We start from the raw sequence: 15,187 nt of genomic DNA on the forward strand, positions 1-15,187 counted from the left end.
TCCAACTATTCACCACGAGATGGCGCTGTAAGCACCTCGCGCTTGCAGCGTGTTAAACTAAGACTCAAATAGTGTGCAACCGGTCCGAATTACATCCCGATATATTTATTTTGGCCTGGCTCTTTACTGAAAAGAAGATATAGAAGAAGAAACAATACGGACATTTACCTTGTCACATCTGTCAAAAGTTGTCAAATCAATCAAATATGTCAGTGTTTGGAAAGCGGTCGATCGCTGAAGTAATGAGCGGAATCATGTGAAAAAAATCCTCTAGGATAATTTTACATTGTATATTAGTTACCTCTTAAGTAAATTTAATAATTCTTATGTAAAACAAGGACAATATTTATATAAACGGAGGTGGAATTTACAAGCAAGATGGCCAAGTGAGTAGATTAATTTTATAAAACAGTAGGATCTAATAAGATTATCGTACCTATGCTATATCGTGTATACCTTCGCGGACCATTGATTCCGCACACAGCACAATTCATGCGTACATAATACAATCGTTATTTGTGATACTTATTATGACTTTTATAAGCATGAATATAATATCGTTGATTCGCGTGTGTTCTGACATGAATTTGTATTGGAATGTAAACAATGCATGAAGTGGTTTTCCACATGTAATATTCCGCAATAAAGCGTGCAGGCTCCCATGAGCCGTGGCAAAATACCGGGATAACGCCAGGAAGAAGAAAGCGTATTTATTAGCTACCAATGTTTAAATAATGTGTTATAATTTTCAATATTCTACTCTTTGTAATAATAACAAAGAATTGAAATACAAATTTATATGTAATATCAGTGGGGAGACACTCCTAACTTCGGTCGAACTCGGCTCCGTTCGGCTAAACATTGCTCCGAGCAATTATTAGGGTTTGCACCACTTGACTTCCTTGTGCATGCACAATTTTGACAACCCTAAATAGCCGAAAGGGATAGTGCTATATATTAGAAAGGGATAGCATGATTCGACTCTGAATCACTGTCAAACCTCGGGTTTGCAGGAAGTGTCCTTTCTGCATGGTAGTACTATTATTTCTTCTGTGATAATATTGGGGAATCAGTATGTTGACATTAAAGTAGATATTTATATTAAAATCATATCCAAAAGTGTAACCAGTTAAGTACTATTTATATTGTTTTTAATGTCAACTAACATGTATATTATTATTTTTAAATGTAATAAGATAATAATGATGTCCTCTACTCAAGAAAGATTTTAATAATTCCATAATTCGAGAGATATTAAGTAATTCTCTCATACATAATTAACTTCCAAGAAACTCATGGGCCAGCATTTGAACCTACCTTCATGGCATATTCAGCAATTATGATTTTTTTATTAGCCTGTATGAGTGTCCCACTGCTGGGCATAGGCCTCCCCTCTTTCTTGCCATTTGGTCCTATCCACACACGCCCGCCACACTTTACAAAATGTGTCATGGTCGTCCCGCCATCTCCATTTATTATCTTCCTCTGCCCCGAGATTCATTTATTAAAATATCATTTTGATATGTTTGTGTAACAGGGAAATGATGATAGTGTTTGTGTACGACACACAATGCTGCGTTGCTGAGGAGGATGACCCCATCAACGCTGTTCTGTACTTCCACCCCGGTTGGGTGTCCGACACGCAGCGGCATGCCTTAGCCGGACAGGTAAGGACCGCAACTTATTAACACTCAGCTGACTCATAATTGTAAATTGATGCTGAATTGGAATACATGATCTCTCATACTTGCCTATGAAGCCGATGGTCCTGGGTTTGAATCCCAGTAAAGGCATTTATTTGTGTGGTGAGCACAGATATTTGGTCCCAAGCCATGGGTGTTTTCTATGTATTTATATATTACATATTCGAATTTGTTGTCTGAGTACCCACAACACGAGCCTTCTTGAGCTTACTGTGGCGCTTAGACAATTTGTGTAAGAATGTCCTAAATTTATTTATTTACTTCTTCCTTTAATTGGCGAAAAATTCCAAGAATTGGCCTAGGTCCATTTTTTTACGAAAGCGCTTGCCATCTGAACTTCCAACCCAGAGGGAAAACTAGGCCTATTAGCATTAGCCCCGTTTCTTCACAATGTTTTCCTTCACCAAAAAGCGACAAGTTCCGAAAAACTCGTTGTTACGATCTGTGGTTCAAAGTCACACGCTCTTACCACTAGGCTACCAGCGCTTCTATAAAGCAATTATTCAGTTATAAACATGGATTCTAAAATGTTTTTTAGAAAGTCTCACTTCCAGTGAAGAACTTGTCAAAAATGCGACAGAACAGGTTCATGAATAAATTATAATCTAAACCCGTTCTGACCAATTTAACTACGTCTGTGATTACACAATTTTGTTAAAACACTAATTATCTTTCTGAGTAGCCTTGGCTCTATTACGTAAACGTAGATATTATAATTCCATTATTTTTTTAATACATTTGGAGTTTATCGAAGAACTAAAATTTTATTTTACCACTTTGTCGCAATGATTGATTTATGGATCCATGCCAAATGAGACAAGACGAGCATGGCTAAACTGTAAGGGCTCCTAGTTGAAAGTACGGAATCCTAAAAAAGTTAAATTCCAAATTTTCTAGTTAAACGAAATCTAATTTAAACAGTCAACCTTTATTTAAGTATTTAATGAAATTCAAGACTATTTTCGGTGGCTATCTACGTGTCTAAAATTCCTACCTTATTCATTGTCAGTTCGATACGTCCGACCGAAATCGAAACCGAAACCGAACCCTCTCCGTGCTCTAGTTTCGGCTGAAACCTAACCTTCGGTCGAAACATGGTTTTTATACCGAAACCGAAACCTAGCCTTCGGTCGGACAATAAATATATCAACGTCCACACTTAACTGACAATTCGTCAACCTTATTCCCAAGACATAAGGTCGACCACTAATCAGTACATCGCACACCTAACCGCCATATTTTGCAGGTGGTCGGCGCCGCGCACTGCGTCAAGTCGCTGTTCTCTCAGCCCACCGCCATCACTCTTCAGAGCGGCAAGTTCATCATCAGGGAGTACGGCAGATACATTCTGGTGAGTCTCATACATTGAGAATTATTACGTTGGAACAATTTTTTAATAGCAACGCCATTGATACACACCGTGTTTTTTTTTATTTCCGTTAATTTCAAGTGTGCATTCCTGAGCTTAAATCAAGTAACTTTCTCAAAGACACCCGATGTTCTAATTAACTCCATTTCGGAGATAATCAATAATTTTTTTTTCCTATAAGGCCTCTACAAGCGTGTATACTTGCCTTAAGGCTGGTTTACATATTGATTAGTGTTTAGAATGAGTTCATACATTTGCTACTAAACTTAAGTAAAATCTCGGTCGATTGATGTACGAAATGACATTGATATGTCACAGATTTCAATTGTTTGGTTGAGTTAAATGTAATGCCCGTATTACAACAACGCTATATGCTACATTTAATTACTTTTTAAACAAAAAAAATCTATAATTTTTTTTTATATTAACTATGCCATTTAGTTCACTTAAACGTACTTACTTAACCATACCACGAAGTTAACGGAATTCAATAAAAACACGGTGTATATCTAAGGACGGGCCTTACGGGCAATAAGAATGGGGCCAGTACAGCGGTGTGCCGCACACTTGAAGCAGTCAGCTGCAGCAGCCTTGTGGAGGATGAACTGAGCATAACAAATGTAGATACTTAATGTTTGCGCTAAACAAAACTTACACATCACATATGAAACGATAATAGGTATAATTTTTAACATCAAACTAAACCCAATTTGACCTAACTGGTACTTACTTAAAATTACATTAGATTCTAAGTTTAAGTAAAATTTAAATCCACATCCGCATCCGAGGCACACGCCACCGGTTTAAGTCCACCGCCAGGTGGCTTGAGTTCGACGACGGTGCCACCCTTCCACGCATCGACTGAAACCCCTTTTCTACCCTACCTACATATGTCTTACCTAACCCTTTGCCTATGTATTACTTATGATTGTTGTAATAAATGCTTTATTTGTTAATTTCTTTTTTAATCAAGTGTCGTACCGGCTATCTACGTTTTAATAATCTAATTCAACCATTACGTGTTCATTAACTATAAGTATTTAACTAATCGCAACGGAAGCTAATCGACATTTAATCACAAATGAAAGTAGTTTATTGACGTCACACACTCATCCACTTTTCCATCGTCCCTATTATTATTAAACTATTCGAAACCTTATAGCAACGTGATAAGCTCTACCAACGGTCAAGAGCATAGGTACGAATAGGCGTGTCAGTCGTAAAGTTTTATGGTTATGGGTGTAGATAACCCCTACCTTATTGTTGGGGGCAGGAGGAACATGACGTGTTTACATAAGTAGGTAAGTGATTTATTTGCACGTTTGGCCACCCACTTGACATTGGATTACTGGTTTTAGTACTTTGTTGCATAAAATTTAGGCGATTCATAACAAAATAGAATAAGTTCACCGATAACGATTAAGTAGTTAACTAGGTTAAACAAACTCTAATTTTCACATGCCTAACGGCCGAATGTATTAAGGTTTAGTATCATTATCACCATATGTTCTTGTGAATAAATGACAATTCAACAGATGATAATGACAGATAAAAAACCGGACAAGTACGAGTCAGACTCGCCCACCGAGGGTTCCGTACTTTTTAGTATTTATTGTTATAGCGGCAACAGATCTATTATTACAGTTCATGAGATTCAGCCGTGACAGACGGACGGACGGACAGACGGACAGTGAAGTCTTAGTAATCGAGCCCCGTTTTTAGTGTTTTTACCAGTTGATTACAAATATGTATTCTCGGAAAAAATGACTCATATGATAGTAAATATTATTTACGGAATTTACCGTTGTTTCTCTTAATTTGGCACGATGTTCTATATATTTACGTTAAACAATACATGCCGTTTGTTTACAATTTAGTGTCATTGGTTGTTTTACCTCCTTGATATTTTTTTATAAAAATCTTACTAGAAAACCTAGAAAACACACATTATGTCAATAGCACCTTATTTTGAATAAAATGGCAGTTAATTAATCAAACTGTTCTAATATGATTCGGCCTCGTCATTAGAAGGCGATTGCGGTTTTATCCAGGACGGCTGTTGTACTACATACTCGTACATACTGTACTCAATGTAGGTGAGATTGATATCGCTGTGACGAAATATCTTATAATCCACAGTCGTAAGGAACTTGTTTGCAGGGGGGTCAGTCATCTCTGCTTACTGTACGTACACAAGCAGTACGTAAACTAACAAAACGCACCCCTTACAACTGGTTGATTGAACTGGAGTGCATTGTAATGACTCGCTTTGACTTTTACTAGAGAAAATCTAGCCTCGGATTTGACGGCTGAAGTATTGCTGTACGGCGCCGTACATGGTACTTTTGGCTCTCAAACGTAGAGGACCACATATAGCACAAGGCATGTAATGTTGGTATCGCGTCTTGGGTCGTCCCATTCGTTTTTCGTCAAGTTCTCAAATTAGTCCTATTCTGCTTTCGTCACGCATTCTACATTGAAAGCCACCGACGATTGTGACATTTGTGACGAATGTAGAATGGGTGACGAAAGCAGAATAGGACTAATTTAAGAACTTGACGAAAAATGAAAGGGATGACCCAAGACGATACCTACATTACATGCCTTGTGCTATATGTTTTATGTAACGTCATCTAGTTTGACTCTCAAATTCGAACCTCGGTTATTACTAAGACTTAATTTCTACAATGAATAAGTCTAGTTCTGAGCATGTATTGTGTATAAAGTATGTAGGTATGAAGATGACGTTATAGCGTGTTTATTTTTGCCTTATTATATCTTATTGTGCCCTATTATGGGTTAACGGTCTGTATATTCTTATAGATGTTTTTTTCCTAGGCCATAGGCAGCGACCGCAACATTCCCGACTGGGTGCTCAAAAACCGAGCCTCCCTCCTCACATCCATGATCAAAGTGTACCACGGGGACCTGCAAGCTTTAGCTGTTCAGATGGAGGACCAGAAGCGGCTGTCGGAGAAGCTGTACCAGATCTTCGAGACGTACTTACCTGTGCTGCAATATGGATGTCACATTTTTCAACGAGTGCCAATGCTTAATCTACCAAAGGTGAGATACAGCTTACTGTTTCCATACTTAAGGCCTTAGTGCCTTTAGTAAAAACGAACCGTGTAAAACTATCCAGTTAAAATTTCAACATATTATGACCAATGAACGGTACTAAAACTCAGAAATCTTTAGCATAAATTAAGTGAATGGTTTCATTTATCAGTAATACCTACATATTTTGAAATCATGAGTCATTACTAGCTACGTCGCTATTAACAGAAGCTAATAATATTACAAAATAAATACAGAATTACCGTGGACAGAGATAAGATAATGTTTGGAGTATTTGTTTGCTTTGCCGGCCGGCGGCCAACAACATAATGTGTTTGCCAAGGGGGTGGAAATATTACGTTACCTACTTGATTTTGTCCTTATTTATGCTTAGGGGCCTTGCCTCTGAATCTTTTGACACACGTATAATACAATAAGTCACAAATCGTAAAATTATGAGGAAAACTGTGGTCGATCTTATCGCTTTAATCTGCCTATTTTGATACTGTCCGTGATTTTATTTCTACGTCTCAAAAGGACCCTAACATAATCGACGCACATGTTTTTACAGAGTGCCACAGGTGTATATCTAGAATCCATGCAGATCCTGGAGCAGTGTCGTCGCAACCGCGGCGTGTTGGGTGGCGTCGTGCTATACAATAACAAGTAAGACGCTGCCTTTTAGCGGACGAGTTCGCCGGACGATATCAGAATATCAGTAGTTCGGAGCCATAAAATTTTGCCTTTAGCTGACAGGCTGATATCGTCCGGCGAACTGGTAATCTGTAGGCTCTTTTAGGACAGCCATCTCCAAGCCACGGCCCGACAAGTCCCAATTTCGATACAAAATCTACAAAAAGTATGGAAGCCTGGCTTTCGCTCTCGGATTAATAGAGTGGAAACCGGACACCTTAATTACTTGTATCCTGGTGGTCTGAAGAGTTTAGTCTCCAGTTAATGCCGTACGCAACGTATGGCTATATTTATCATATGATTAGAACAAAATAAACAACCGTGCATTTAAAACAAATGGCATAATATGTGTCATTCCCAAGCAAATAGTCCCACTTTGCCGCTTGCCATAAGGACGCTTTGACAAGTTATTGGTATAAAGATACAAGCAAATCTCGTCTTTAGGGTAAGCGATCAAGTGGGACTTTGAACTAGACTTCGACACATATTGTCTTTAATAAACATACCTAATTGTATGGATTCTCTTCTTGGTCTGGATTCAAATTCATATAATTTCATATTTCATATAAATCTCATACAAGAGATATGCAAACACGGCATGTAAAGTTGTAAACTGTAGCTTAATATTGGCACGTAAGCACATTATGACTTTTGTTTATTAAGATTGTAAGAAAATCTTCGTTTATTCCACAGAATCGTCGCAACACTGCTACCACCAAGCCTCACGTCCTACCTGACCGTAGTGGACCCGTACCGGATAAAGTCTCCCGCAGAAACACTTGAAACAGAAACACCTTTACCGCTAGGCGCTCAGCTATTGGTCGTTTACGTTGCTAAGAAGATGTATAACAGCCTTAAGAAACAAGCGGAGAAGATGCAGGAATTCAGCCACAATGGAGAGGAGATGATTGCCAGGTTTAAGAAGGTAACGTTATGTTATGATATGTTCTAGTAGGTACTCGAGACAGAAACATCATTGCCACTAGACGCTCAGCTATTGGTCGTTTACGTCGCTAAGAAGATGTATAACAGCCTTAAGAAACAAGCGGAGAAGATGCAGGAATTCAGCCACGTTGGGGAGGAGATGATTGCCAGGTTTAAGAAGGTAACGTTATGTTATATGTTCTAGTAGTTACTTGAAGCAGAAACATCATTGCCACTAGGCGCTCAGCTATTGGTCGTTTACGTCGCTAAGAAGATGTATAACAGCCTTAAGAAGCAAGCAGAGAAGATGCAGGAGTTCAGCCACAACGGAGAGGAAATGATTGCTAGGTTTAAGAAGGTAACGTTATGTTATGATATGTTCTAGTAGTTACTTGAGACAGAAACATCATTGCCCTTAGGCGCTCAGCTATTGGTCGTTTACGTCGCTAAGAAGATGTATAACAGCCTTAAGAAGCAAGCAGAGAAGATGCAGGAGTTCAGCCACAATGGAGAGGAGATGATTGCCAGGTTTAAGAAGGTAACATTATGTTATGATATGTTCTAGTAGGTACTTGAGACAGAAACATCATTGCCACTAGACGCTCAGCTATTGGTCGTTTATGTCGCTAAGAAGATGTATAACAGCCTTAAGAAGCAAGCGGAGAAGATGCAGGAGTTCAGCCACAATGGGGAGGAAATGATTGCTAGGTTTAAAAAGGTAAGTATTAGAATGTAATGGGTATTTAGTTAACGCAGGTAATTGTGGATTTTTTGACAAGGACGATAAAGTAGATAATTGATATAACCATAAACATCTCTTTAACTTAAAACTTAAGGAAAATAGTGATTAAATAATAAGGGCATTTTCACTTAACTGTGTGTCATTAACGGCCGGTTAGCAATGTGTCAGGAATGTGACGGTTAGACGTTACTAAAACACGAGTAACGCGACTAAAGTCCCGCTTTAAAGTACAAATTGAAATGGAATTGCCCAAAAACAAATTCAAATTGAAGCCGAAAAGCTATGTAGATCGTAATTTTCGTGCAGTATGATGATTTTAACCAGAATCATTCTATTTTAGAACCAAGAAGCCGAACGAGACAAGCGCGACTTCCCGACAGGGATGAAGCGAGACAAATCCCTCCTGTTCACCGCCGTGCCAGAAGAGGACCACACGATGATCTCGCCTCCCACCCGCGACCCGCACGACCCCCCGCCCCCCGCCATGCCCGACGTCGTCCCCTTCACCAACAAACCCAGACCAAGACCAAATAAGTTGTCTCTAAGCTTCAAAACACAAATATCAGTCGACGAGGAATCAAAGGAAAATGAAAAAGTATTCACAGGACAAACTAGTGTCTGCTCCACACCCATGCTAGAATATAAAAGACTTCACGGAAACATGCTCTCCATTTGCCAAAATCCCGACCCGCAGAAAGAAATACTAGAATCAGAACCCGACGTCTTAAAGAACATAGAAAATTGTGCCAAAGTCATTGAGAACGAAAAGCGGGACAACAAAATAGTCTTAGACATCAACTGCATCGCTGATCATTATATTAACAAACCTGAACCTATTCGGAAAATGGCGAGCGTTATAGACATACAGGAAACCTTTAAAAACGTAACTAACAGAGCCACAGCGAAATTCAAGTTAAAAAGATCACATGTCCCTTTAAGTGACGATATGTCGCCTGAACAAATGCAGAAGAGCGTCAGTACAATGACAATTAACGATCCCTCCTTTCCTGTATTCAGAAATGATGGGATCGAAATATCAGAATCCCTATTCAACCAGTACCTAGAACAGCACTACGCTAGCATGAAGCAAGATTTATCCAAAGAGGACAACATGTTCACTTTTAACATGAAACTATGCGAGCAGGAGAAATTCGAGGGCTTCGACTCGGAGTTAACGAAATCGCCTCAACGGACACCAAAGAAAATCCCCAAAGATTCTAAAACCGTCGATCAGTCCAGGCGAAAATCGCTGTCATTACCTTTAAAGTCTTTATCAGAGAGCTCAGATTCGCAGATCGGTTCGGATTCGTCGGCTAGCTTTAAGAAGAAACTAAGTGGCGTGCAATTAACGCCACTGATGGAGAAGTTAAGTCATCTGGCATTTTCGGACAAGTCGAGCGGGTATAGCAGTCGAGTTATGACGCCGCTCGAGCTTAGAGAGTTTACTCCGGCGGCTGAACGACAAATAACCTTCAATGACAGGTAAATATACTGTAAAGAATTTGACGATTTCTGTATTTGTAGGTATATCCTTCTGGCAGACCTATTTCATGATTGAACACCAAGAGAATTCAATATAAATATCAATTTGTTTTGTTTCTCTTTCTGACTTTCAAGCAAGGACATTTCATTCAAACTTCCTTACGTTTATTTGAACCACAAAATGCCTTGAATGTCAATCACGTTAGACTTAACGGATGATTATCTTAAAATAAGCTGTATATAACGTTGAACACCTTTGGAAGCAGCCTTACAGCTAACAAAAGAATCACCTGTAGATCAAATGTAAAGTGTATGTCATTCAAGCTCAATCTGTGCCTCATCGGAATGGCCTAGCTAGGCGCGTCCAGTTTAAATATAAGGTCCATGTGATCTGTACCTAATATTGTTTCAGACCAAAAACCCAACGCCAAGACTCAGAATCGGACTACGATTCCGACTCGGATTTAGAGCAGCTACCTTCCTACACGCAACACGCCGTGAAATGCGGGTTATTCGTGAGCGGCCTCCACAACATGGCGCTACTAGCGCTCGTAGACGTCAGCGCGGCTGGCGACAGCGACGTCATCAACTCCTTGGTGAGACATTACTGAGACTTGGCTACCTTCCTACACGCAACACGCCGTGAAATGCGGGTTATTTGTGAGCGGCCTCCACAACATGGCATTACTAGCGCTCGTGGACGTCAGCGCGGCTAGCGACAGCGACGTCATCAACTCCTTGGTGAGCTATATCTTAACTTATATTGTTATCGTAATGCCCATATAAATGTAAGCCCAGAGGGTCTTCATAAGGGTATCATTTACCGTTTTACTCGACAGAAAAGTGTTCACCTGACATGCCTAAAAACCTTCGCTATTCTCAAAATTAAATTTTTGAACGACGTCCGTCGGGTCTCAAATGCCTCGATATTATTAGAATATTTGCGAGGGGTAAACAACAACTTTGTTTTTTTAACAAATAACTACATCTTTTCAGTGGGAAACCTCTCTAAACGCGCTAGGCCCCATCGAGCAAAAATGCATGGAGCCCCTCGGCGCAGGCGCGGACGACGCGAGCGACTACAGCTATCTCATTCTAGACCCCGATTGGGGCACTGTCCGTAAAGGCGGACCTTGGGCCGCGCTTGATATAGCTACCATGGGGCTGATACATCATGAGTTTGCTAGCGATTCAGACATGTCGGAGATGATTCTAAGGTAAAACTAATATATCTAAGTGTCTTATAGATACATGTGTCAGGGGGCGGGGCAGGGACGCTAGTGTGCGTAAGCTCCATACCCTAAGGTATCATACTCCATTCATAAAAGGCTGGCTATAATTAGTTTTTCAGATTAAACACAATTTGACCGAATCTTAATACTTAACTTAGGAAGTAAATAGTGAATAGAATCAGGCGTTACTTTGCGGAAATCCATATTAATTAAAACCAAAATATTACTTTTTTAATATTACTTACAAAATATTATATATACAGTTCGATTCGCTAATTTACTTACTAAGTAAAAAAATTAAAACCAAAATATTACTTTGCTAATCCGCGTAAAAAGATAACGTGCTAGTCAATCAGTGCTAACCCGTTATACTTACTTGCGTATAACACGTTATCTTGCGTTGTTGTTGCGTGTAGCACGTTATCTTTTTACGCGGATTAGCAAAGTAATATTTTGGTTTTAATTTTTTTACTTAGGAAGTAAATTAGCGAATCGAACTGTATATATTAGTAACTGGGATATAAAGACTTTTAGGTACGTCCGGTTTATGAAAAAAATGATTCGAACTGTGGCGTGAAAATAATTATTTCTCAAAAATGGACGGCAAACTCGACTTTGCCGTCTAAAAAATAGGTCGCGAAGCGCGTAGTTTATGGTCAGTCAAAAATTAAAAAGTTAAAACATTGCAGTCTCGATTTTGGGACTGCAATGTTGTATACAAATTCCATTATTTGTAGAGTTCCAAACTTTTTAAAATTTGAAATAGCCATATCAAATGAAGGCACAGGCCCATTAAACAGCCAAACAGATGATTAGTACTGCGACTATTTAGCTGTCTCAAATAGGTTGGCGTATTTTCGGCAGAAAAATACACTTCTATTTTTTTATTAAAAAAATAAAAAGGCGGCAAGGGCTTGTTTCTGTGAAAATGTATACGTAAGAACGTTGCTTTCGTAAAATATTTCTATGATATTTATATTTATTGCACCATTTTTTAGAAAAGCACTATATATGACTCGGCTGGAAGGCTACTTGCTGGCTTCGGATTCAATTAAACGGACTCCCAAGGTCGTCCGTTTAAAACGAATCCTCAGCCTGCAAGTAGCTACTTCCGAGCCTCGACAATAATGTACTATTCCAGGAGCGACGAGAGCTGCGTGGTGGGCGTGTCGATGGGCGGCGCGCAGATCTACTACCAGGAGAGCGGCGCGCGCGGCGCCGGCCCGCCCGCGCCCTCCGACCCCCTCGCCGCCGCCGCCCTGCGCGCGCGCCGCCGCCTGCACCGCGACCACGCCGCCACCATCATATAACACCTGAGCTCATCAATACTAACTACTAGAGACGCCCCGAATAGTGCTTTCGACCGAATACCGAACAGTTGCCGAATATTCGTGGCATCTCTATTAAGAACCATTCCTCAAGTTATAATTTAAATCAACCAGTTAGATTTTTTTTTATTAGAATCTACCAAGTACAGGTGTATGCTTGTGTGAAATGACATGGAACCTGGAATATCATGGCGCCTTTGTTCAGTAGGTATAAATAAATAAAGTAGGTACCTATCTTTAAAACTCACCTAATTCCTGGTAATGACTCATTTACTATTGAATAGGTATGTAGAACGGTGTAAGTATTCCAATTTTTATCCCGCCGGGCACAGATGGAACAAGGTGTTTCTTAAAACACATTTCCATTTTTCCCCACTCAATGTGTAGCAGCAATCACATAAGACGGGGACAGATGGAAATACATCCGTAGAACGCGTATTGTTTCGTTATTTTAGTGTAAGCTTGTGACGCAGTCAATCTTTGATACCGTCTAGAATAGTTAAGATGTGTAGTTGGAATCTTATTCCTTATTTTATAATCTTATTATTATGTAGAATTCACTATTTATACAAGATATTACAAAATCATAAAGTAACTTGATTTTACGACATCATGTAGATGCTTACCACAGATTGTGCTTAGCACTCGTCCAGTCACGCCAAAATACTTTACTTTTTACCTAAAAAGGGTTTCAACCTTGCCATAAATTTTTAATTATACAAAAACGTATTTGCTAGTTTATTTATTAGCTATTGTATTCCAGATATATTAGATATATAAGTATGTTTTCATTGTTATTAGCAAAGAGAATTTAGATTAGAGAAATATTATCAAAGTAAATTATGTTGTCAGTACATTTTAAAAAATTTAATAAGTTGTGTCAAAAGATGGCAGTAAATTTACTGACTACATAATTTAGTTTAAGAATATTCCTCTGTTTCAAATTCTCTGTTATTAGGAACTGAAAACTTTCAATGCCGTGCTTCCCAATTCCCAACTCTAGGACTGCTTCGGGTTATGGAAAGTAGTTTTCTATTATAGTGGGTGGTTGTGGGATTAAGATTAGATGAAAAATTTCCCTTGATCCCATTTATTTTTTGACTAAAGTACTTTTTTACTTTGCCATTTGCAACTGTTTTATCTCATTTTGCAGAATTTATGACCAGTACAAGATTTGTATACAGGTGTCTACATATCATTCTCATCCCACATACTCATGGGTTTTCTAACTAAATCTTTTATGTAATTATGTATATACCGACCGTATACATAACAGAGCAAAAAGTGGTAGACGTGAAAAGTATAATCTGTACTTACTTTAAGGAAAGGCAGCTGCTTCCAGTGTTTGAAGACTGGATGTTTCACGGACCTTTTCAAATAGCAGTAGTCTATTTATACCATGACTTTGAAACAAAACATCATTCGACAAATTTAATGTAATAGGTCCCAAATGTCCCAATGAATCACCAGACGGACTTGACACGTGGCGATTCAGTAAGTTTACCTTTTCAGGCTTTCATTCTGTAAGAATTATTAAGCAGAAAAAAAACTACACTACCTCTGCTTGCTTCATTTTGTATCCACGAACTGGCAATAGTCACGAATTGTATTCTTTAGCTCATCGTATTCTTGCCATTAGATATAAGTTTCTGGCCAAGTAGGATAATGGTATCTATGCGCGCTCAATCTTGCCATCCAATCAGAGTATTGTAAGCAGTTTTATTTATACTTTGGATCCCATGTTTGTTATTCAGTATTATTTGACATTCCAAGTTATAATGTTATTATTTTGACATATTTCACGTTGCCACGAGATATCCTCATAATGAATTACGACGGACGATAATGTACTATTACCTCTTCAAAAACATTGACAGCCAATACGGTTTTCAATTGGTGCCGTGACCACGATAACTCCAGGAATCTTAATATTATGGCGTTACCATATTATTATTCTTACATGATGTGATCATCATTTTTTTCCCTATAGTCATGCAAGGAGTACGCCGTTCAAGGCAACCCGGAAACTGTAATTATATGTCCGGTAATATGGGTTAAGGTTCAAGAGTCTCGCGGCAACATGAAATAAACTATTTTACCTAGTTTTAAGAAATGTACAAAATGTTCCGCGTCCAAAGCTAGTTTTTTTGCATAACTATTTCTCGTATGTTAATGCTATTATTTACAGCCAAAATGAGTGCTTATTTATACAAAACATACATTTTTGTGCAATTTACGATAGTCTAATCAACGAATTACATGAAACAATTTACTTACAAGGGATTATGGGTCCCATATATCTAGCTTTCTATGATTCCATAAATTTGTCCTACCTTTATTCGATTGGACTGTTATTTTAATTGTTTTTTAATAATTTTATATTTTTACATGATTTGGAAGGACATTAGAAAAGTTGCCATTGTAAGGAGTGCCAATGTGACACATGTAATATTTATTTATAATAGTTATACATAGATATTGTTAAGAATTTTAATAAAAACCCAATAGATAATGTTTGTTATTGATGTAAATATACCCCACTAATCTACTTAAAATACAATATAGAATTATAATATTTATAATACACCATAAATAGTACACTAAATACAAATGACTAAATGGGCTAGTCTACTTTTCCATCCCATAGACACAGGCTA

General features: G+C 38.5%; 1 protein-coding gene across 1 annotated transcript; it reads left to right on the plus strand.

Annotated features, from left to right (window-relative positions):
* The first annotated feature begins 264 nt into the window (after nt 1-264).
* LOC134669983 (uncharacterized) lies at nt 265-15,042 on the plus strand. The gene is made up of 10 exons (XM_063527625.1): nt 265-386; nt 1,538-1,667; nt 2,950-3,054; nt 5,911-6,138; nt 6,701-6,795; nt 7,516-7,747; nt 8,829-9,970; nt 10,383-10,566; nt 10,967-11,187; nt 12,344-15,042. Exons 1-10 carry the CDS (start codon nt 379-381, stop codon nt 12,510-12,512), a joined length of 2,514 nt encoding a protein of 837 aa, XP_063383695.1. The 5' UTR covers nt 265-378; the 3' UTR covers nt 12,513-15,042.
* The last annotated feature ends 145 nt before the right edge of the window (nt 15,043-15,187 follow it).

This window comes from Cydia fagiglandana, chromosome 13, assembly GCF_963556715.1.
Source record: "Cydia fagiglandana chromosome 13, ilCydFagi1.1, whole genome shotgun sequence".
NCBI lineage: Eukaryota > Metazoa > Arthropoda > Insecta > Lepidoptera > Tortricidae > Cydia > Cydia fagiglandana.

What these genes read in the sequence shown, in the direction of transcription:
- LOC134669983 (XM_063527625.1), top strand. An exon ending in CAAATAACCTTCAATGACAG is followed by an intron (nt 9,971 to 10,382) that starts GTAAATATACTG and finishes ATATTGTTTCAG; the next exon opens with ACCAAAAACCCAACGCCAAG. An exon ending in GCGACGTCATCAACTCCTTG is followed by an intron (nt 10,567 to 10,966) that starts GTGAGACATTAC and finishes ACATCTTTTCAG; the next exon opens with TGGGAAACCTCTCTAAACGC.